This window comes from Trachemys scripta, chromosome 1, assembly GCF_013100865.1.
Source record: "Trachemys scripta elegans isolate TJP31775 chromosome 1, CAS_Tse_1.0, whole genome shotgun sequence".
Taxonomy (NCBI): Eukaryota; Metazoa; Chordata; order Testudines; family Emydidae; genus Trachemys; species Trachemys scripta.
Window position 1 is genome coordinate 109,578,726 of NC_048298.1, and position 24,464 is coordinate 109,603,189.

General features: G+C 45.7%; 1 protein-coding gene across 6 annotated transcripts in view; it reads right to left on the reverse strand.

Annotated features, from left to right (window-relative positions):
- MICAL3 (microtubule associated monooxygenase, calponin and LIM domain containing 3) overlaps positions 1-24,464 on the reverse strand; it is a 251,990-nt gene that overhangs the window by 143,689 nt on the left and 83,837 nt on the right. For 5 of the 6 annotated variants that reach the window (XM_034781513.1, XM_034781496.1, XM_034781523.1 and 2 more), the window contains exons 2-4: positions 16,996-17,379; positions 4,275-4,482; positions 1,919-2,035 (exon numbers count right to left, since the gene is read on the reverse strand). In XM_034781513.1, the coding sequence (XP_034637404.1) occupies positions 1,919-2,035; positions 4,275-4,482; positions 16,996-17,259 (589 nt within the window). In that variant the 5' untranslated portion in view covers positions 17,260-17,379. Of the gene's footprint in view, positions 1-739; positions 891-1,918; positions 2,036-4,274; positions 4,483-16,995; positions 17,380-24,464 lie in introns of those variants that run through there. The other variant, XM_034781487.1, reaches the window with a different exon arrangement.

The window sequence follows — 24,464 nt, forward strand, 5'->3', positions numbered from 1 at the left end:
ACAGTGGACTGTGGAGGGTTTCACTGATCCTCCTCAGAAGTTCCCGGTACTGCCTGTAGTCCTCTGGAGGGGAGAAAGAGGGTGGTACCATTGGTTCATCTGGAGATGAAGAAGATGCTGTTGGCAGATCAAGCTCTACTGACTTGTCCAGTTGTTGTTCCTCCATATGATCCTGGGGAGTTGAGGTTCCTTTCTTGGAGGTAATTTCTGCCAAAAGTGATGCCCCCAGCTCCTCAGTCTGAGGCTCGATACCATGGATCCCAAGAGCTCCAGTATTGTCAGTGTGTAAGCCCATATATGGTTACAGAAGCAGGTCCCACAGGGGGGTACCATTCGTCCCTAGCTGTATAGTATAGGTCATGGGGATGTAGGGGCCTCTGGAAACCACCTGGACCGATGTCCCGTGTCTGGACCATTGGGGGAACCAGTGGTATCACCTCCTGTTCATCTGAATAGTGTAGTGATCTCTCTGACTAGAACTGAGTCCTATGGTTTTGGCAACTCAGGATCTGTGTAAAATCGCCAGGTCCTCAAGAAGGCTGTAATGAGGTTTTAGGAAGGAGAACTGGCCAGGTACTTCAGTAAAGGGTGGGCTCCTGAGGTGGGGTTGGGCACAGGTCTCGGTGTGGTGCAGTGGGCAAGTTCTCCTTCCTATACTTACACACCTTAGTGCCGGAAGCACCTGGCCCGTGCTCCCTGTGAGCTCTGGGTGAACCCACTCTGAGGCACGGAGTCTCACCTGGTATCAAGGGTGGGGAAAAGGCAGACCTTTTCTTGGTGGTCTTAGGCCGTGATTTGTCTCTTTCTATAGCTCTTTCTCCTTTCCTCTTCATATCTTAGTTTCATGGAGTCCTTGGGGCTGCTGGAGGATTCTGAGCTGGAAAATGCTGTTGCTAGTGAGGCGCTGCCCGGAGGCTCTGACCAACAAGAGGGAGAGAAGAAAGGTTCCAGATCTGACAGGGGCCTCACGAAGGGCTCCATTAGATGTCTGCAGAGTCTAAATTCCAGAAACTGCCTAGTGCCAAGGGGAAAGGAGGGGCAGGTCTCACACTCTGATGGAATGTGTGATCCCCCAAGGGAGCTCTCAAGAGGGTCACTCATTGGGAAGTCCTGAAGGCAGGCCAGGCTGGACTTGAAACTCAGAACCCTGGTCACACTAAATGTCCTGGGAGAACAATGGAGGGCAGGGCAGACCCCTCACCCCCACTAACTAACTACGACTAAACTATTATTAACTATTGGTCAGGGCTCATTCTACCAGAGCTCAAGCTCAAGGAATCCTCCCCCTCTGAGATCTACAGAGCAGCAACCTGGGGCTTCAGTCACATGGTTTCCAAGCACTATGCCCTCATGGCTGTGGTTGCTTCCTTTGGTTCAGCAATCCTGCAGACTGGTGCAGAGCACCTCCTTAGACTTGCCTACTCAATAAATACTGCTCAGGAGTCACCTACAGTGAATACCCATGGAAACCAGCATTCAAAGAAGAAGGAAGGTTACTTATACCTTATAGTAGCTAGAGTTTTTCAAGCTGAGTGGTTCCCCTGAGTATTTGCGTCCCATCCTCCTTCCCCACTACTCAGATACTCTTCAGATTTGCGATAGAGCAGGAATTGAAGAGGTGGCTAGTCCACACTGCCCCTTATGCCCTCGGTTCGGAGCACATGGAGACAAAAGGTGCAGGTGCAAACCAACAGACGCTGCTATTGAAGAATTTCTGGTCCAGGGCAAAGAGAGCGCATCCAAACCCCCAGTGAATATCCATAGGGACCACCAAATTTAGGTACTAGAAAGTAAAACCTATTGGATTAAACTAGCCTGCTTCTTCAGTCTGAACAGCAGCATTGTGTACATGCACCTGTCCCATTTTTACTCCCCTACTCCCCCCTCCCACACACCCCTCTCATTTCGTTCTACTTACTCTCATTCTCCTGGTCCTCAGGGGGATAGACAAGCCCCTGGAATTCCACGTTGACATGGATCTCTATTCCCAAGATCAAGGCAACCTTCAAGAGGATGAGCTGGAGCTGACGGATACCTGCAGGACAGGAGATAGACTCAGACAATAAGTTAATATTGTATGAAGACAAAATCTACCTGTATTATAAGATGTTCATCAGTGCACATCTTATGGAAGCACCAGTTACTACATAAGCCTCCTCAGATCATTTTTATAAATAAAGCATTTTATAAGATGTTTTTAAAGAACACAGAAATCAGTCTCCCAGACCAATGGGGAAGTTTGTCCAACACCTGCCTTCCTATCCCAAGGATTGTGGTTCAGGGTTCATGGCAGGGCATCAAGCTTCACACCTTCTGCTCCTTCAAGAGCTAACATAGCTCCTTAGAGTAAGGTAGGCAGTTTGTAGGCCTGGAGGAATACTACAGGAGATAAAGGCCTGGTCTACACTAGGAGTTTAGGTCAACTGTAGCAGCATTAAATCAAATTTAAGCCTGGACACGTCCACATGACAAAACCCTTTCTTTCGACTTAAAGGGCCCTTTAAACAGGTTTCTTCTGGGTTTCTTCTGGGTGCTTGGCAAAAGATATAGTACTACAACTGTACTACGACTGCTAGCCATCATCGTCAAGACGGTTCAATAGGACTGCCAGCAGGACTGAGTCTCCAGGAGACAAAGCATGTCTGCCCAGGTGCCTCGATTGAACTGGAGTACGACGATGGATACCAGTCGTAATACACCATCTACTGCCAAAAGGCAAGGGGCTGCTCCTGTGTAGCAATGCAGTACCACGTCTGCCGGCACCCAGATGACATATAGTGATGGTGAGCTGAGCTGAGCGGGCTCCATGCTTGCCATGGTATGTTGTCTGCACAGGTAACCCAGTTAAAAAGGCGCGAATCGATTGTCTGCCATTGCTCTGACAGAGGGGGAGGGGCCTGACGACATGTACCCAGAACCCTCCTCGACACTGTTTTGCATCATCAGGCATTGGGATCTCAACCCAGAATTCCAATGGGCAGCGGAGACTGCGGGAACTGTGGGATAGGTACCCACAGTGGAACGCTCCGGAAGTCGATGCTAGCCTCGGTACTGTGGACGCGGTCCGCCGACTTCATGCGCTCAGAGCATTTTATGTGGGGACACACAATTGACTGTATAAAACCGGCTTCTATAAATTCGACCCAATTTCGTAGTGTAGACATACCCAAAGACACTGCTATTCTGCAGGGAAAACTCTACCGCCTAATTCGGGACTCCACTTAATTGCTGTAATTTGGGGGGGCGGGAGGGAGGGGAGAGGGACAAAAGAGGATGGAATGCTCTGTGGCTCTGTCTGTAAGATCAAAGTTCCAGAAATCTTTCTGTCAGTCCTATCACTTCAAAGCAAGAGCTAGACCTTTTTCCTACACTGGAGACCAAGTCTTGTTTATCAGCTTTTGTTAAGTAGGATTTGCTTCCCTTTCTTCCAGCTTTTGTTGGCTCACCACTTGGTAGAAAACATCCCCGGGGCTAAAAAGAACTGGCTGGGGACATGCCCAATACATGATCAAAAACAATGGAATGCATTACCTTGCTGACTGTGAAAGCAGAGTCATTCAGCTTTAAAGGGGCAGTAGATCCCCCATTTAAAATCAAACCTATCTTATCTTCTCAGTAGCTTGATTCCTAACCCTCTACCCAATCAAATCCTATTCATAGTCTGGCAGCTTTTCTTGTCCTCAGACACTTTCCTAAAAACGTTAAGTAGTGAATCCATCTTCACCACTCCTTTCCACTCTTCCAAATGTACAGATTACAACCTATGTGAAATTGTCTTATATTTGCCTGTACCAGGAGTGTCATAGCTTTATTTCTACTTTTGGGGGTTTTGCAGGGCCATAGGCAAAGTGTGATGTTCAAGAGTATTAGGCCATTTTCTGCAACTTGCCTAGCATTTGTAGGGAAAGAGATTAGTGTGACAGTTGCAGGGGTAAGACTGAGGCACTTAAAGAGAATTATCAGTTGGGGGGGGTTGGTTCCCCAAGTCTAATTTTCAAAGTAGAAAGGAAGGGTTCATGGCAAGATCATAGGTGTATGCTGGGTTGCAATTACAGGTTCTGCAACAGCCCCACCTTTAGCCCACATCTAGGTCTGGCCCAAACAATGCTATAAAAACATAGGACTGAATTGCATCAAAGTCACATATTGCAGGGATACAGCAGATCAGAGGAGCTACTGCTGAAGATCAAATTTTACTGAGTCACTACATATCTCCCATCTTTTCCCTGAGGAGAAGTGAGATCAGATGTGTGGATAACAAATGCTTTACTTACTGATGTGATCGATGGCTCCTGCGCAGAACTTGCCGTAGAATTTTTTGGCGCCAAGGCCCCGCAAGTCGTGTATGGTGAATGGCCACAGGTGCAGCACATTGTTGCGAGAGAAGGCATCCCGCTTTTCTATGACCACCACCTTGGCTCCTAGTAAGGACAGGTCGATGGCTGTACGAAGGCCACAGGGTCCAGCCCCAATTATGAGACACTGCAAAACATTGGTCCCAAGCAACGTTATAGACCTGAATAAAAAAAATATTTCTACCACAACTTCAAAGCAGCACAAGGTACTTCACTTAGTTCTATTGTCCTATATCTGCATCACAAGCTGGGATTTCACCAGACACAAACCCTTTTGATGTCACCTGCGTGCTCTGTCACTAGTCTGTTAATGCAGTTACTGCGGCCTGAATTAAAGCAAGGATCCTGGCCCAGTTTGTGTTAATTTCTCTCCTTAGAGCAGTAATTTAGCCATTTTCTCTTACTATTTTTACTTCCCAAAGCCTGAATTGGCCATTTAGGGGGCAACTACCAATGGCCTTGCCTACACGAGGCTTTTTCCTTAAAATTTCCTACAGTTGTGGAGCTGCACCAGTGACAGCAATGGTGAGAGTACTAGGGTAGGCAAGACTCAGGAGCTGGGGTATTTTAACCAGTAGCTCATTGAGATCCATTCTGAGCAGCACGGGACAACACTGCAGTAAAAATGCACAGATTTGTGGTTACTTTACCATTCCTACCATTGCCACCATCAAAGCAGCAACTGTGGGAAGTTTTAGGAAACAAAATTTAGCATAGACACAGCTCTTCTCTAACTGAAGAGACAATTTCTAGGACACATTTCCCTTCAAGTCTACTTCTGCTGTGTGTTCTCTCTTCCTCCCACCTCATTCTTCGCTCCACCCACAAGCACTGTTAGTACTGAAGGAAAGTAACTAGTAACCTGAACATAATTACAAAGCCAGATATCTTTGAATAGCGAGAGCACCATAATGTCTTAGTAGGATTAAAAAAAAAACCCAAGATGGCATATTGGCATTACTTACCCAGAGTGCAATCCTACGGCCTAAGAGAAACCCTGCAGACTAGCCCAAATGGCTCACAAGGTGATTTGTAGTAAACAGTCCACCTTTATCATATTTTTCTGCCTGAAAATATAGTGTGATACAGCATGGCCAGAGGGCAGCAGGAGAGTGATAGATGGGAGATATGTAAGCCCCAGGATGAGGAGAGCCTTATTCCCTGTAGAGGGAAGAGGGGCTGCTACGGTTTTATTAGAGCACCTGAAGCCAATTAAGCAAATTAGAGCACCTGAAGCCAGTGACCTGATAAAAAGACAGTTGGAGGAGTTGAAGCAGAGTGGTTTGGTGTTGGAGCAGAAAGCAGTTTGAAGGAAGCAGTGGAGAGTTTGGAAAAGTGCTGTGTCGGGCCAGAAGACCAAGACCCTAGGTAAAGGGAAACCTGGCTTGTACAGAGCTGAGGGACTCCACAGACACAAAGGGTTGAGAGAAACCTTGCCCAAGCAGAGAGAGGGCAGGAAGCCCCACAAGCTGAAGGGCCGGAGAGGGAAGTAGCCCAGGGGAAGGAATCGCTAGTTCAAGTGGTTTGCCGCTATCCCTAGGGCCCCTGGGCTGGGACCAGGAGTAGAGGGCGGGCCCGGGTCTCTCCCTCTCCACTCCCCTTCTCTGGGATACTAGTGGGACAGTTAATACCCCAAATCAGGGGCGAGAAATGGCGCCCTGAACACCCCCACATGAAGAGAAAGCGCAGGACCCATCATAGCTGGCAATCTGTCACAAGAGGAATTGAGTTCTGTTGAGTATAAAAAACACCTGATAGAGTCAGTGATCCTACACACTTTATACCTCAATGAGGTGTGAACACAGCCCAGATTCAGACATACATTTTAGGCTGCTACATAAACATTTTCCTAGGCCTTACTGGGGCCTCTGGGTTGGATATCTCGTATACTCCTTGAGCAGCTCTTAAACGTGTTAGAGATTGATCAGAGCCCCAGTTGCTGATTAAATGGTCTCTTCCAAAACATGAACATCAAGGCCACATTTATATAGACAACTTTTATTTTTCTGATAACACTCCCAATGTGAAGTAGTCATGATGGTCTCTCCCAAAACATGAAGCTGTTTGAGGTCCCACTGGTCAATCATTACAATTAATCTTCAGGCAGAGATCTTATATATAATCTGAAACTATGAAACCAAAAAGAGAAGGGCACCACAACAGGTTCCCAGACCAAAAGACCCATCAAATAAACAATTCAGGCCGCCAGAAAGAAGGCCAGCTGAAACATTAAGTGATTTACAATACGATTCCAAAAAAGGTTCCAGATTAAGTCAAACTTTCAACTCGCTCCTTGAAAGATTTTTTTCCCCTCTATTAAGCACTTGCAAAACGTCCTAGATCAGGAGGATCTGGTGAGTTTTTTCCCATTTGTTATTGATTTCTTTGCTGATAATACAATTCTCAAAAACTTTTCTTCCATCTGTCAAGGTTACGAAGAGGATAAGTATTACCTAGTAGCTGAACAGCTGCATCTTTATACAGTTAATTACCACAATTTTTTTTCGCAATCACATCCCCAAAGAGGACTAAATATGATATAAGCGTCAAGGCCACATTTACACAGCCAACTTTTATTTTTCTGATGACACTCCCAATGTGAAGTAGTCATGATAGGCTCCAAGAGAGTAATTGAATTATTTTATACTGGACAGCTTATAAATTCAGGTCCACAGAATGTTCCTGTTTATTAATTATCAATGATTTTGTCCTAGTAAGGTCAAGATCTATTTTTCTTAAATTCTACTTCTCATTCTTTCTTCAAATGCAAGTTTAGGTCATACTTAAGCATTTAGATATTCTGGATGTAGCATGTAAGGCATCTAATAATATACTAATGGATGTCCATTCTTGTGCCTCCACAGGATGACTTACTAAAAAATATTACTACTAAGCTAAGAGTCATTCAGGGATCCCACAGATATTTAAGCAATTGTTTTTAAACTGATCATCTCTCTTCACACTTCCAACCCCTTTCCAGGTCGAGGCCTCATGCAAAAACTGGCTCGCCTGTAAGAATGTTCAGAACTCAAAGCACTATGTATTGGATTTATAAGGAGGTGCCAACAGTAATTTAGCTGAAGCTCTACAACTGGAGACAATGACAAGTTCTAAACTTGAGGTGGGAATTAGGATCAATAGCTGCAACAGCTGTGTGCATTATACGCAACTTCCCCCTCAAAAATACCCTATAGCTGAGATTTTTCAGGAACAAGAGTAAAGACATTCCGAGCAGTGGTTCCCACAGTGAATTAACTCCATGACATTACATTTTTAATGCTTATGCCACAGTGTTTGTGTTCAAGTTTGAGCAAAACACCATGTGCAACTCTTCTGCTTTAATACTCTATAACCCTAATTTTCTGGTTAGCTGCATATAGCCAACATTCTGCAATGACCGGACTCACACACCTGCAGAGTTTTGGGCTTCAGTCCAACACAGCTCTTAAGACTGCAGAGCTAAAGCTGAGATTCACAGGATTAGCACCCGTCTCCAGTTTCACATCACCAAGGCTTCTGATTACTTCAACCCCTCAATTTCACCCCAATTTGGATGTTCTGAAACCGTCCTAAAAATTGGTCTAATGTGTGTGCACAATATGACAGAACTGAAGTTATTGTAGAAATGATAGATAAATGTCCTGACTTAACATATGTAAAATCTTAGCCCTTAAGGGAAACTTCAATGTGGTTTTTTCCCCCATTTAAATTTTGTGTGTGTGTGTGTGTGTTTTTAACTAGTTGTCTGCAAATTGTGTTTAAAAGCAGGAATATAAAAAAATATAAAAGTGAACAAGTAACATAAGCGTTCATTAAGCCAAATGATATAAGCGCTATTTATAGTACAACTATGGTCATTTCTCAGAAGTCATATAAAAAAAATCTTAATGGGTGATTCAACCAGAATCTGAGACAAGTAATAAACAGCATTAGAGAAACTAGGTAAAAGTAAAAACTCATATGTGCATTGCGTTTCTCTACACACAAACAACCCAACATGGGATATCTGTTTAAAGGCATGCAGCAAATCTTAGAAAGCTGTGCATAGGTCTTCAAGAACATAACACCATTAGCAGTAAATATTTCATATTGTAGCCTTTAGTTACCAACCTATAAAAACAGAATCGAATAAACAAACAAGGAAGAAACTAAAATAACCTTCTAATATCCAAGTGGTGATTAAAATTCAGTCATCTAGATCACAGGTCATTGACTGCACATTAACAGAAATTACTTCCATTTCAGTTTCTGTAATACAGGAATTAATCAAGACATTTGCTTCCTTGGGGAAGGTGAATATATAGCAATGAACAACATCTCACTCCTGGTGGGAGAAGCAAGACATACTCCCACTCTAATTTCTTGAGTTTCTTAATGGTATCATACTCCCCTCTCTCTCACCTTCCTTTTTAAAAGAAACTGGGTGATCACTTACAAAAAAATAACTCACGAGTATATTTAAATGTATAATTACTGAAAAATTATTCTATGCAGATAACCAGATAACTGCAGTGTGTGAGCTTAATTGCTAGAGGAAAAACATAGCACAGCATGTGATTTTCTCTTCCTTACAACTCTGTTTAATGAATTCTGTTCAGACTTAGAGCAGAAACTCCTCATTGTAAGTAATTCATCTTAAAAAGTTGGTATATGCTGTATTGTAGAATTGTAAGCACATAGAACATAGATGTAGAACTGTAAAATTATCTCGGTCTGTCACCATACTGAGAGTGATGGCATAAAACAGTTACCTACCTTTCCATAACTCTTATTCTTTGAGACATGTTGCACATATCTGTTCCTCTGTAGGTGCATGCACACCTCATGCACTTTTCTCCTCTCAGTGGTACCTGCTGAGGTGGCTGGAGTCATCAGCTGCCACATGCTATTGTGTGCTGGTATAAGAGGACGAAGCCAACCTTCAACCCTCCCTCAGTTCCTTTGATAGAGAGGGAAAGGAGAATGGATTGTGGAATGGACATGTGCATCACATCTCGAAGAATAACAGTCACAAATAGGTAGGTAACCAGTTTCTTCTTCAAGTGATTGCACAGGTCCATTCCACTTTAGGTGACTGAAAAGAAAACATGCATGAAGGTGGGTTTGGTGTCTACCAGAACAGAGATAGTACGACAACCTGTCCGAAACTGCCATTGACTCTGGACTGATGGGAAACGGCATAATGAGAAGCAAAAGTGTGGAATGAAAACCCTATGTGCATGCAATTTCAGACAGAACATGGGCAAGTAGATTGCTTGGTTAACACGAAAAATAAGGGACTACTTTTGTAAGAAATGTAGGGTGAGGGTGGAGATAAACTTTATCCTTATGGAAAACTGTGTAAGTGGGCTACGACACTGGAACTCTCAAATTGCCCACTCTTCTGGCTGAAGTAATTGCCACTACAAATGCTACCTTCATGGAAAAGCGAAGGAGAGATCAAGTTGCCAGTGGCTCAAAGGGAGGTCCCTTCAATTTTTCTAGAACTAAGCTCAGATCCCAAGGAGGGATGGCGTCTCACATGTGGGTATAATTGGACCAAGCCCTTTAGGAACTGGGTGACAATGGGGTTTGAAAAAAGGGATCTATCATCCACCAAGAAATGGAAGGCCGAAATAGCTGCTGAGATGCACTCTTATAGAGCTAATAGCCAAACACTGTTGTAGAATTAGCAGATAGTCCAGCAGAAGGCCCAAGGGTGCCTCCTCTGGAGATACACCTTCCGCAAGAGACCAGGTGGAGCAGCTCTTCCACTTAGCCAGGTAAGTTGAGGGGTTTTTGCTATTCAGAAACAAACACTTTCTGAATGTCCTTTGAGCAGGATTTCTCAAAGCATGTCAGCCATGAAGCATCCACACTGACAGACAGAGAGCACAGAGGTTGGGTTGGAGCAGACATCCATGGTCCTTGGAAATTACATCTGGATCCAACAGGAGAGACGGGAAGGCTCGACAGACAAGGATAGCAGACTCGACTCAGTGCTGATGAGGTCACACCGGGAAGACAAAGGGAATTGGAGGGAAAGAATATAGGAAAGATTTCTTCCTGGATAGGAGAAAGGCGCTGAGTCCTCCTCGGGGGCAAAACTAGTATTTTTTGTTGGTTCTTGTTGAAAACAGGTCCACTTGGGGAGTCCCCCACAGTTGGAAGATGAACCTAGCCACATCTGGACGTAATGACCACTCCTGGTAATTGGAGATGGATCTGCTCAGCTGATCCGCTAATGTGTTTAGTTTCTCTGGAAAATACGCAGCTCTGAGATTAATTGAGTTGGTTATACACAAGTCCCAGAGGCAAACTGCCTCCCGGCTCAGTTGGTTCAACCATGCCCCTTCTTATTTGTTTATGTAAAACGTGGTCACCAAACTGTCAGAATTAACAAATTTTTTCACAACTACGTGGGGGTGGAAGGCCAAGCAGACTAGAAATACCATTCTTAACTCCCTGACATTTATAGAGTCTCTAAATCTTGAGACAAAGACCTTAAGTCTCCAAGGACCATCCATGAGCTCCCCAGCTCAGAAAAGTCACATCTGTGAGTGAGTGAGGTTTGGTAGTGAGGGGGAGTAAGGGAACCATTATGCACTCTTTCAGAGGGTTCATCCACCAGTTGAGAGATGACAAAATTAATGTTGGCACTCAAACCAGTTTCTCTAAATGGTGACAAATTGGAGCATAAACTGATGCAAGCCATGTTTGCAGCTTTCTGAGGTGTAATCTGGCATGATGAACTACATACTGCCATGTGACCAAGGAGATTGAGGCAGCTGCATACTAATGTGAAAGGGAATGCTCTCATTTGCAGCACTAAGTCCCTGAAAGTTTCAAACCTGGCTTGGGGCAGAAAGGCCTTGGAGTTCATGGAGTTTAAGACTGCCCTGGTAAATTTTATTGTCTGTCCTGGTTTTAGGACTGATTTGTCTCTATTTACGAGAAGCCCCAGTGCGTCGAACATGGACAGGACAGTTGATATTCTGGATAGGACTTGAGCCTTGGACTGACTTCTGATCAACCAGTCATCCAGGTACAGGAATACATGAACATCTAATTTTATTAGGTGTGCTGCTACAACTGCCATGCACTTCATGAACACTTGAGGAGCAGCTGACAGATCGAACAGAAGCACTATGAACTGATAATACCATAGCAGCCATTCACCATGAATCTGAGATACTTCTGATGGTTGTGATGTATTGTGACATGGAAGTAAGCATCCCAATCCCCCTGTTCCAGGAAAGGAATAACTGCAGCTAGGGTAACAATCTGGAATTTTATTTTTTTCAGGAATTAGTTTAACTTCCTTAGGTCTAAAATAGGTCTGAGACCCCTTTTGTCTTGGGGGGCACGGGGAGGAGGGGAGGAGGAAAGATCAGGAAATAGCAGGAATAGAAGCTTTTCCCCCAAGGTACAATGGAACTTCCTCTATGGCCCCTGCCTGAAGAAGTTATTAGACCTCGGTTGAAGGACAATCTCATGAGAGTGATTCCTGAAGAGAGACAGGGAAGAGAGGGCGCAGGGAGAGTGGGTAGAACTGAACTGGATGGCATACCCCAAATCCACCATGCTTAAGACCCATCACCGGCCTGAAGTTATGTAGGTCCAAATACCTAGGAAATGCGATAAGCGATTGGTAAGACTATGCTTTAGTCATGGGTAGTTCTAGTAAAAGTCATGGACAGATCTCAGACAAACAAAAAATCAGGGCCCATGACCTGTCTATTAGCTTTACTATAAATACCCCTGACTAAATCTTAGATGGGGGGCCCCAGGGCCAGCACCGGCTGCTGCTTAGGCTGTCCCCAGGGCCAGCAGCCACCGAACAGTGGCTGGTGTGGCTGTCCCTGGGGACGTTGCTCCAGCCATCCCCGGACCACTGCGCAGGTGGTTCCCACGGCCAGCCTCATTGGCCATTGCTTGAACAGGCCCCAGGGCCTGTAGTCAGGGGTCACCGTCCTTGGGGCCACTGTTTCAGCCAGCCCCGGACTGCTGCTCAGGCGGTTGCCAGGGCCAGCCGCACCAGCCACTGCTCAGGCGGTCCCCGGGGCCAGCAGCCGGGGCTGCCCCAGCAGCTGCCAGTGCGGCTGGCCCCGGGGCTGCCTGAGTGGCTGGCTGCGGGGCCGTTCCAGCAGCAACTGGTTTGCTGTCCCCAAGGCCAGCTGCTTGGGTGGCCCTGGGGACAGCCACACTGGCCACTGCAGAAGTCATGGAGGTTGTGGAAAAATCACAGAATCCGTGACTTCCGTGAGCTCCACGACAGACACGCAGCCTTAGTGATTGATAAACGAACACTGGAGAACAGATAAGAGCTATGGTGACTAGTACACTCCCCTTGACAAACCCATCAAAATGCCTGCTTGGATGAAGTGGCTGGACAGGATGGTCCCACTGATGCTGAAAAGGAGGGCGGCAGAGGGCATCTCCTATAATCTCATCTCTTTTTCCTTAGTGGATCTTGGGGTTGGGGAAGCAAACCCCTGGTGTCTGTATGGCTGCTGCCGATGAAACTGCTTTCTTTTTACTGCTGGAGTATGCATCCCAAGGGATTTGAATGTTGCCATGGAATTCTTAAGGCTCTGAAACTTGTCGTCTGTTTTCTCTGAAAAGAGGGAGGGGTCTTATTACCTTCCTTTAAAGTCTTGGATAGTCTATTGGACCTCTAGAGCAGTGGTCTCCAAAGTGAGGTGCGCGCAAGATGATCCATTGGGGGGCACGGCGGGAGGAGCACCACCGGAGAAAAAAAAGGGGGGGGGCAGCCGGAGGAGGGAGCAAGCGAGCAGGGAAGCTGCCCTCCCCGGCCAGGCAGGGCCACCCGGAACGAGGGGCTTTAGAGGCTGCAGGGCCCTGGGCTAAGGGGGCCCTGGCCTGCAGCTCTAAAGCCCCTTTTGGAATGCGGCCCTGAGTCCTCCGGGCCATGGAGGAGCAGGGCAGCCACGCAGCCAGCGGCCGGAAAGAAGCAGCGCTTTCCCCTTCGAAGCCAGCAGGAGAGTAGCGGCGCTTTGAAGGGGAAAGCACCACTTCTCTCTGGCCGCTGGCTGCGCAGCTGCCCCTGCTCCTCCTGAGTCCTCCGGCCCATGCTCGCAGGGCCGCATTCTGAAAGGAGCTTTAGAGCTGCAAGCCGGGGCCCCGGGGCCCCCTTAGCCCAGGGCCCTGCAGCGCCTAAAGCCCCTGCATTCCGGGTGGCCCTGCCTGCCTGGGGGGTGGGGTAGCCATGGGAGCGGTGCTGCGCTGCACTACCTGCACACCCCCCGCACCAAACAGGAGCTGCCCCAGGTACGTGCTCTGCACCTCCTGCCTGCCCCAGCCCTGAGCCTCCTCCTGAGCACCCTCCTGCACCCTAACTCCCTCCCAGACCCCGCACCCCACCTGAGCGCCCTCCTACACCCTAACCCAGATCTTCGAATTGCTGTATCACAAAGTGTTAAACCAAGATTTTCAGAAATAATGAAGCATATTCAATCACATTGCTCTCACTAAAAATTATTATTATTAATAATTTTTTGTGTGAAAGCAAAAAGGTTTTTTGTACCATTAATAAATAAAATACAAAATTATTTTAAAAATATTGTTTATTTAATCTCTCATCCTTTTTTAATTTCTATTTTTTGTGTATGTTTTATAATGTACATAATATATTAGTACAGTAGTATTGTTTATAATTTATACATAAGTAAATATATATATATTGGGGGTGCGTGCTCAAAAAATTGTTACTGATAGGGGTGCACGATCAAAAAAGTTTGGAGACCACTGCTCTAGAGGTAGCCCAGACAACTGCAACCATGAATACCTTCTCATAGTAATAGCTGATGCCACGGTTTGAGCAACCAAGTCTGTGCTATCCAAACTATGTCCTAGCAACCAGTTTAACCTCTTCAGCCATTACTGCAAATTCTTGTCTATAGCTAGAGCCCCACCAAATTCACGGCCATGAAAAATGCGTCACAGACCGTGAAATCTGGCCTTTTGTGTGCTTTTACCCTATACTGTACTATGTAGATTTCACAGGGGAGACCAGTGTTTCTTAAATTGGGGGTTCCTGACCCAAGAGGGAGTTGCAGGGGGTCACTGGGTTATTTTAGGGCGGTCGTGATATTGTCACCCTTACTTCTGCACTGACTTTAGAGCTGGGCGGCTGGAGAGCGGCAGGCCGGGCACCCAACTCTGAAGGCAGCACCCTGCCAGCAGCAGCGCAGAAGTAAGGGTAGCAATACCATACCATGCCATCCTGACATCTGCGCTGTTGCTGGCAGTGGCTCTGCCTTCAGAGGTGGGCTCCCGGTCTGGAGCTGCCACTCTCCAGCTGCCCAGCTCTGAAGGCAACACCGCTGCCAGCAGCAGAGTAAAAGTAAGGGTAGCAATACCGTGACCCCCCCATACACACAACAACCTAGCAACCCCCGCTCCCCACACACACAACTCCTGTTTTGGGTCAGGACCCCTACAGTTACAACACTGTGAAATTGCAGATTTAAATAGCTGAAATCATGAAAATTTCTTATTTTTAAAATCTTATGACCATGAAATTGACCAAAAGGGCCCTACCAAATTCACGGTACATATCTTTAGCCCTCTGGTAGCTTGTCTTTAAATTTCATAATGTTCTTCCATAGGGTGAAGTCATATCGACTCAGGAGAGCATGTTGGTTTGCAATTCTGAATTGCAGGGCTCCTGAAGAATAAAGCTTGCAACCAAACAGATCCAGCTTCTTTGAGTCTTTACCTTTCGGTGTGGACGCTTTTTGGCCCCACCTTTCCCACACATTGGCAGCTGCCAACACAAGAGAACCTGGGGGGATGAGGGGCAAGAAGGGGGATGAGAATAAAAGTGTTCATACCCCTTAGAGGGGACAAAGTATCTTCTCTCAGCTTGTTTTGCTGTGGGGGCAAAGAAGAAGAGTGTCTGCCTAACTGGTAGAGCCACCCTGGCTGAGGTGACTGATATCAGGACAACCACTAACTTTTAAGAGCTTTCGTGCATCTCGTCTGCCTGAATGTGAAGTACAGAGGCAATGGCTCAACAGCCTCATCTGGTGATGAGGAAGTAACAGCAGTTGGTCTGTGGCGTGCGGCAGGGAGGGGGTGTGAGTGGCTTCTGGCTGCTCGGTACCAGTCCCAGTACTGGGGAAATGATGCTTTTTGTGCCGATGCCTCTGGTGCACTCTCCATGACAGCAAGTGAGATGATTGAGAGGAGGTCTAGGAGGGGGGAACACACCAGAATGGCCACGGATATGGGCCTGGGCCCTACCCTTGCCTGGGCCATTGACCCTTAGGAGGACTCCAGTGCTGGGGCTGCTGCATGGCCCAGGGTCCCAACGACTCTGATGGGGGGGGTATGTTCCCCGTCCGGGGCAGGATACAGAGGACCTCACCTCTAAGTCTCAGGAAGAAGAGTCAGATGCTTCTGACAGCAGAGGTGCAAATCCAGATGTGGCTGGTGAGAGGTAGCCTGAGCCTGGGCAACGCGGTATCAAAGAATTCATGGGAAGCTTTCCTCTAGACATCATGGACTTCTATGGAGGCTTGGGTAGCAGCACTGCAGGATCTGGATGAAGACCTTCCCTGCTGGTCATACCGGTACTGTGAGGCTAAGCACGTTTCTTGAGGCTGCATATACTTCTGGGGTTGTTGGGATCAGCATCATCTGTTGGCTCAAAAATGCCTTTCAGGGGGACAGCCTCAGACCTGGCACAGGCTCCCAAGATGATGATCCCCTCTTAGGAGGTGACAAGCCTGCCTGAGAGGGGGGTTGTCTCTCCCCTGAATGCTTCTTCAGGTTTGTGCCTCTGTCTGGCTGCAGTACTGACACAGCCGAGTGAGGAACTGAACCTGAGGAAGGCCTGAACCTTTTATTTGGTCCTGGAGTACAGTCCCAAGAAGCTGCAGACATCTCTGGCAGAGCACTCCATACCAAGGCTGATGTACTTGAGGCGCTCTCCCTGCGTGACAACTCTGATGGGGGTCGAAGTGCTGCCTCTATAAGCAAGCACTCAAGCCTCACCACCCTATTTTTTTTAATGGAGCTGAAATCACCTGCAAATGTGACATTTGTCACTAACATGGGATTCCCCCAAACATTTCAATCAGGCTGAGTGTGGGTTGCTGACCAGCATAGGTTTTGTGAAGGTCCAGCAAGACAAACCCTGGTGAATGCAGCACTGTTCCAGTACTGGAAGATAAAAAGTGGTCCAAATAGACCAAAAATGGAAACTAGCACTACAAGTTGTCTAACACTAACTATAAATAATAAAACTAGTAAACAGGATCTACATACAGAAAAGGAGTGAGGGAAGCACTTGAATTAACAGGCCTGAATTGTTCCAACTGTCACTATCAGTAAGGAGGAACTGAAGCGGTGGCTCTGTCCCCTTATACCACCGACAGAAGGCACTCCAGCCACCCCGACGGGTACCACTGAGGGGAAAAATTTTCCAACGTCTGTGCACAGGGCACACTCACACCTACAGTGGAATGGAAATGTGCAATTACTCGAAAAAGAAATTCCATTTCCTCAAACCTTTCCCAATAGATTTCCCCCACCCAGGCACTGCCCTTGCATATTCTGCAGACATATAGTATCGAGTTAGGCAGATCATTACTGACTCAGGTGTGTAAGCTCCTTGGAGACTCATTTTCCTTACCTTCGTGTTGGCGCATGCTTTCCCCTTCTTGTAGTCTTTGTGGGTGCCTCTCTTGTCTATCTTGGCCCAGAGGGCTTTGGCTTTCCAGTAGTTGAGCTTGGACTTGAGTTTATGATAGAAAGAACGATAGTCCTTGGGCTTTAGCTCTAGGTAGTCACAAAGCTCTTGGAAAGCTTTCAGAGTCCCCTTACAGGTTGTGGCCTGGACAAATCTGTCGAAGAGAATGTGGGCTTGGTTCACCTTCTCATTCCTGCTTTCCTCCATGCTTCTCACTCAACAGCTGCCCTAGCTGGTGTGGGGTCAGCTGTGCTCTTCCAGTCTGGTGGCCTTCCTGACGTTGCTCTGCCTAGCCACTTCCACCTCTAGCCCACCAGCATTATTAATCTAGAAAGTAAGAGAGAGAAATGTCAATGAACTCGCATTTACTCATGTTTCTAGAGTTACAACTCTGATCACCTAAAGTAGTTCAATCTTTCCATAAACAGTAAGGCAATGGTCCTCATTGAGGTCAGTTGAATATGACACAATTGGAGGTTCTCAGCCAAGCTGATGGAGATAAAACATTCTAAAAAAAATTATTAGAACTGTTTTCAAACAGTTAAACATCTGATTTTTTTTAAGACCATCAAATCATGAATGCTCTGATTGATTCCCTCCCACACTCAAGTTTTTCCAAACATTTTTTTCTTTTGTGCTCCATAGTCAGAAGTTTGAAGTGAATTGGATAAATTTTGGTGAAGTTGGGGAGAGAGGAGGAGGCAGTGTTTAAATAAAATAAAACAAAACAAAAAAAATGAGGCTTTTAATTGTAATGAAAAGCTAGACATAACCATAGCGGTGGAGAGACCAAGTACCTCCATAACACAGCTGTGCTTACATCTAGCTCCTCTTACGAACACCAGCACCACCAACATAAGAAAAAGTTGCAAGAGTTGAGATTCCACCAGCAAAATCAATGCTGGTTCTTTCATTCAACAAGAGACATTCATCTCTACATACAGCACCCCGAGAAGAGGAAAGAGCATGTTGAAGATGGTGCTACTGGGCTGAAGAAGCCTCAAATACAGTGACGTTAAAGAGTGACCTAAGGAAAGTGATTGTGGCTACTTCACTTCAAGGAAGTTTAACCTGCAAATGGCAACCAAATGACTCAGGAAGAAAAGATAACAATAAAAATAAAAATATCTAACTCATTTCATCAGTAGATCTCACAGTGCTTTACAAAGGAGATCAGTATCACTAGAATGAAAAAGATGCCTCTAGTGCACCTGCTCCATCACACTAGGGCATTAACTTTGCCCTGTCTAGCCTCTCTGTGGGTATTCTTCTGGCCTTAATTGCTTTTTGGGAACTCAATATGATGGAGTGATTTGGATGCTCTATTATCATCACTGTAAACTCTTCCCTTTAGGGGTATAGCATTTTATATGAACTCATTTGCAGTTTTTGCTGAAAGAAAAAAAGGAGGCTAGGGCCGAAAAGGAATCTAAAGATTCAGATTAAAAACTTTCAGATTCTCACCAGAAAGGAAGCCAAGTCAAACGTTGCAGCTCATATCGATACCCCAATAGGTCATAGCTTTGCAGCAGTTTGTTTGGGCATGTTGATCATAGCCCAACAGGACAGTGAATATTCAACGCTGGGAATGGTGGAGTAGACTGTTACCCCATTGCACAACACAGAATTCTTTTTTTGTTCGAGAGAAACAAATTTTCACCTGCAGAATCCAGAACATGGTGGCCAGTTTACACAACTCGCACTTCATTAGGGCAACTATTTTAGTGCACTGAAGTGGTTGCTCTGATTGGCTGCCAGTAGTTATGGCCATATCAGTAACATTCACTAAGTGGCATGAAAATGACGATCTTCCTTATTTTTAATCTTAATTCCCATTTCACAAGAGGGAAAAGGCAGTCTAGGCTGTGGCTCTCAAGGCATACTTTTCCAGGGGTTGAAGTCACTGTGCTTTAAGTCTTGAAAGAGACAAAATGTCGCCCCTCTTCTAACCCCAGAGGCATGCTAAAAAGCACTCCAACATAATGCTTGTCATGTTGGATTGCTTACTTCATTTACATCTATGTAATGCTAACTGCAAACCCTCCCCCCAATTAGCTAAAAGATTCAGGGTACAACTTCTGTTTTGTGTTGTGTCTACTTGTCACTCACCATTACTCACAGATCCTAACACTCAGTGTGATCCTTGCATTAAATGCTATCCAGGCTGCCTATCACTTACAAAATGCTTCCCAATAATGAATAATCTAGATTAAGGGACATAAACCCCCTGCAGATGATGGCAATTTCGCAGAGAAGTGCATTAGTCTACAGAGCGTTATTAATGCACCAGATCCAAGCCACCACAGGATTCATTCCTTAATGCTGCCTCTATTTTTATTTCACCAAACAAATGCAGCAGGATGATCCTGCAGTGGAGTCTCCCTGTGGGTTAAACCCAAAACTGCTACCGTTCCAGCAATCTATTTCTTTGTGTTTAAACTGTGCCAAGCCATGACCTTCTTTTGTAGGTCTGTCTCATTGTACACAGCTTAACCAAAGTGGTGTATTAAATATTTGGGTGGGGGGAGGAGAGAGGAAAGACAGGACTCCTCTTCACACTTCACTTTATAAAGGGCTATATTTAAGCCACTTATTTTTAAAGAAGAAATTCAGCTGTTCTTTCTGCATGTAGCTTCACTGGATTTCCATTTACTTCCCACTCCCACAATTTCTACATTCTTGATGCAAAAAAATGAAGCCCCTGAAATCTGAGGACAAGCCAGAGATCACAGGGACTACAGGAGCCCAGGCAAGGACAGGCAGAAGTATTTGCCAGGTTTCCAGGGTATAAGTATGTGTCTCTGGCTTTTCTGCAAGTCGGCAGTATCCTGCATGTTTTGTCTCGAGGCAGCTGATTGCTGACTCAGAAGCTCTGCACATTCCTTGGCTACTACACTGAAGGTTTGGGAAAGAAAGACAAAGCCCATGAAGTGCATGCAGGAACAGGGCTCATGTTTCTATTTACATGAATACCAAGAGGTTGTCACTGACTCATGGTTGCAAGTACGCTCAGGATCTCATGCTCATGTCAGGACAAAAGAAACCAACAAAAATAAAACATACTATGAATGATTCCAGGTGCTGTTTCCTCCCTACAGTCACCACAGAATGTTAATTTCAAAGTTGCATAAACATTTGAACAGATGTGCAAATGGTAAGAGAAAGGGTTGCCTGCAAAACTCATTCCCATCCTGGCTCTAAGTCCAATTTAGCAAGTTGGAAGAGGTCTTGGAGGTGATGTGTTCTTTGGAGTTTGATCATGCAAGTGACTGGGAAAGCATTAGATAGAACAAACATTTTTTTATTCCAAGCAATATTCATCCCTTCTGAGGTTCTTGCAATTTCATAACCAGCAAAAAAAGTTAAAAGAGGCAAGACAGGAATGCTCTGAATCTTTGATCTTTACAGGCATCAGCCTGAGACACCTCTCAGGACTTAACTTCTGAACAAGCTAGGATCTTTCATATAATCCAGTATAAAACGGTTATTCCAAACAACAAAAAGCTCCTTTTAATGCCAAGATTGTTTTATTTATTACAGATTGAATCAAAGAAATGGCCCCCTCTGCAGAACATCCAACTCATGCTAAATGACATGTGGATATTTACTAGCCTTTTGGGTAGGAGGGCAAGGCCAGTCAGGCTGTAAAACAAAATTCAAAATGGATTGCTATAACTAGAGTTATAAACTACCCCACTTATTTTTGCCCCATATTATACAGACAAGAAATGGGGAGATGGGAGGAGCAAAGATGCAGCTGCAATGTTTGTTGTTTCCCCTCCACAACTGAGAGCAGAATGCCAACATCATGAACAGTATGTTTTAAGATGTTATTTAAATCTGCCTCCGTTCCATAAAATTTAGCAGACAGGAAAACATACTGGACATTAGATCTGTTTGTCTTCTAATAAACTAACCGAAAGTTCAGCAGGGGCTGAAGCATTTTGGTTTTCATCGGTCTCCTCTGAACGTATTCTCCAAGGTGGAACACAGGTGGGAGAGGTATAGCCCATATAGGAACTAAGCTGCCCAAATGAGAACCTGCTCTTCCTAAAGGAAAACAGTGCATATTAACTGCTCACAAGGAGCAAGTCTGCACCTCAAGAAATTTGACCCCCTGCACCCCCCAAAAAAGAGATTTAAAATAAATGCCTCAAAAGGAAAGAGAATGTATGAGCTGGTGACTGCAAAAATGGCTACATGGAGAGGTTTGGGCCAGTTTATATTATATCCAGGGAATCTTAGGTTTTTACCCTGTTCACCAGGTATGGTTTAGGTATACTTGGTGCCACCTCAGAGCACCAAGCTGGACTAGATGACCTCTTGAGGTGCCTTCCAGTCCTACTTTTCTAAGATTTTATGATTCTATATTCACTGTATCAGTTGCCTTGAAATAAGCACTGCAAATGTCTGAAAAATGGATTGAGAGGTTGTCTAGATTCACTGTGGCAATAATTACCTCCCTGAACTCAACTAAAATGCTATTTTGCATCTTCCTACTGCATTATCCTTAGACTTGGCAGAATTTTATTTTTATTTTTTCATAATTCTGGCAGATCATACCTATGTTTATTTTTAAGCATTTTTCCTGATTTTTAAATCGATTTACATTTTCATATGTGCATGAAATTATGGGGCTTTCAAACAGTTATTTAATGATAGTGTCTCAAATTCTCAAGCAGCATTTTTCTTACTTTTCTTAGCTGTAAAATTTGATTATTACTGATAGAAATATTGTTGTTGGTTTGTGTGTGTGCGCACCGTGAAATTAATGTTAACTGACATTGACTGATAAAAAATCTAATGCTTCCAAGCCTAGTTACCCTGTGACCACAGCAGAAGTTCCTACATTAAGAGTGCACCTAAGTGGGGACAAAGACAAATGGACAGCTTTCTTCTTCTACAGCAGGGGCTCTCAACCTTTTTCTTTCTGAGGCACCTCCCCCCCACCCCCCAAACATGCTATAAAAAAATCCATGGCCCACCTGTGCCACAACTATTTTTCTACATATAAAGGCCAGAGCTGGCAAGGGGTAGCAAGCAGGGCAGTTGCCCAGGGCTCCACGCCGAAGGGCACCCCGCGAAGCTGAGTTGCTCAGGCTTCTGCTTCACCCCGGGTGGTGGGGCTCAGGACCGCAGGCTTCAGTCCTGTATGGCAGGGCTTAGACTTTCTGCCCTGGACCCCAGCATGTCTAACACTGGCCCTGTTTGGCAGACCCCCTGAAACCTGCTCATGGCCCCCCAGGGGGCCCTGGACCCCTGGTTGAGAACCACTGTTCTACAGTGTGATTAGAATAGGGTGACCAGATAGTAAGTGTGAAAAATCAGAACAGGGGTAGGGAGTAATTGGCACCTATATAAGAAAAAAGCCCCAAATATCGGGACTGTCCCTATAAAATCGGGACATCTGGTCACCCTAGATTAGAATGACAGTGTCCCAAATGGCTGTGTGGTGAGTCAGGATTCCCTTCAGCTATCTGCAGCAAGGAAGAGTTGATCAACTTAGTCACCGAAGTTAAGAATTTTTTAATTCAGGGTTCATTTTAACCAGTTTCAATGAGTCACAAAATGCTCATAATACATGACTGCCCAGCGGCAGTATTTATCCATTCAAGGAAAAATGAAAGAGAAAAGCTAGAAGGATATAATGCATCTGTTCACTTTTTCTTTCCTTATAAGATCACAAGGGAATAGTAAGAGATGTTGAAAGCTGGTATAATACAAGACGAGCTTCAGGAGGAAAGGAATGAGCCCAGCCCGAATGACCTGACATCTATCATTTCACCCAGCAAGTGCAGCACCTGTTCACAGGGTAAAATGATGCTGAGTTCCATTGATTGGTGGCTCCCCTGAGAGCAGAAATCCTCACCTCAGGCAATTCAGGACTCTGGTGGAACTACCACTTTAAAATCAAGACCAGACTCTTGTTCTTTAAGGGCCTCACGTCCTGGCACTGTCACCACAGGGTATGCTGCATCGATGGCACAATAGCAGAGGAATTTCATTTCTCAAGGAAGAAAATGCCTTCTGGAGGGAGGAGTGTGCTCCCTCAGTACACAGAGGGGGAATGCCCAACCAAACTGATCTTTGGAGTGTAGCAGTCAACATACATTATATTCCAATAAGGTGAAGTGAGCAATACTCCCCTATATGAAACGGGCTCTAGAAGTATAAGAAGGGGGATGCCAAAGGCAACATGTGCAGTTTGACAGGTAGAATCCCTGCCTATTGCCCCAAATCCTCAAGAGATGTTTCCTGGGAGCAGGAAAAAAATCCCAACATCCCAACTAATGTAGTGAAAATATTAACAAGAGACTTACGTAGCATTCATTAACCAAAGCATTCTTCAAATATGGGTAAGCACCAATAACCCCATTTTACAGTTGTATAAATTAAAGGTACAGAGTAAATAGCATGAAGCAGCTCTATTACCTGTCCGCTGTTCTGAGATAAAACTTATACCCAATCAAATCTTTACATCCTAACGCCCTGGAGTAAACCCCTCCATTCATGATGGACTCCAGCCATTGCAGTGGATATGACTTGGTGCACTCAGTTGCTCCCACGCAGTGCCAGTTTCTGCCCAAACTTCCTGGGGCATCACCCCTTTTTCCTCGCAGACTTTTACTTCCCCAAAGCTATGGGGTGCTTCCCCTGCCCCCGCTACTTCACCATTACCCCCAATACTGCCATTTCATCCCTTCTTTCTGATCAACTGCCATGGAACCTTTCGGCTCTAACATTCCACTAGACCAGCGGTCCCCAAACTTATCAGGGTCACCCCTCCCACCCCCCCTTACTCCTGTCCACCCCCACCCCAGGGCCACGCCGTGGCTACCGGAGAGGATGCGGTTGGGGTAAGGGGGCTGAGGCTGGGAGCAGGTCTGCGGTCAGGCGCAGGGCTGGGAACGGAGCCGTGGCCATGGGCTGAGGTTGGGTGCGGAGCCGCTGCTGCAACGTAGTCAGGGGCCAAGGCTGGGTGCAGGGTCAGAGCATAGCTCGAGTGGCTCTCCCTCCCCTCCCCCTGTGGGGGCTGGACCGGGCCCTGCTACTCCCCCTCTCTGAACGTTCCTCTGCACCCCCTAGGTTTGGGGACTCTGCACTAGTCTCTCATCATCCTGAAAAGGTTTCTCTAAAGACTATTGTAACTTTCCCCAGGCTTATTCCTTACCAGAAGGGGCGATACTCCATGTGTGCCACACACCCCTTTTCAGGTCAATCTACTACAATCACTTCACACCATAGTAGGCAGAGATACAGAATGTATGTCTTCAATACTGAATCAGGTGAGACAGGGTGGGACAGCTGGGTGTTTCTGAACGCAAATGCACTGAGGATGTCCTACCACTTCATTTCACAGGTAGACCCACTGAAACATAGTGCCAGGATTAGACACCACCCTAGCAGATCCT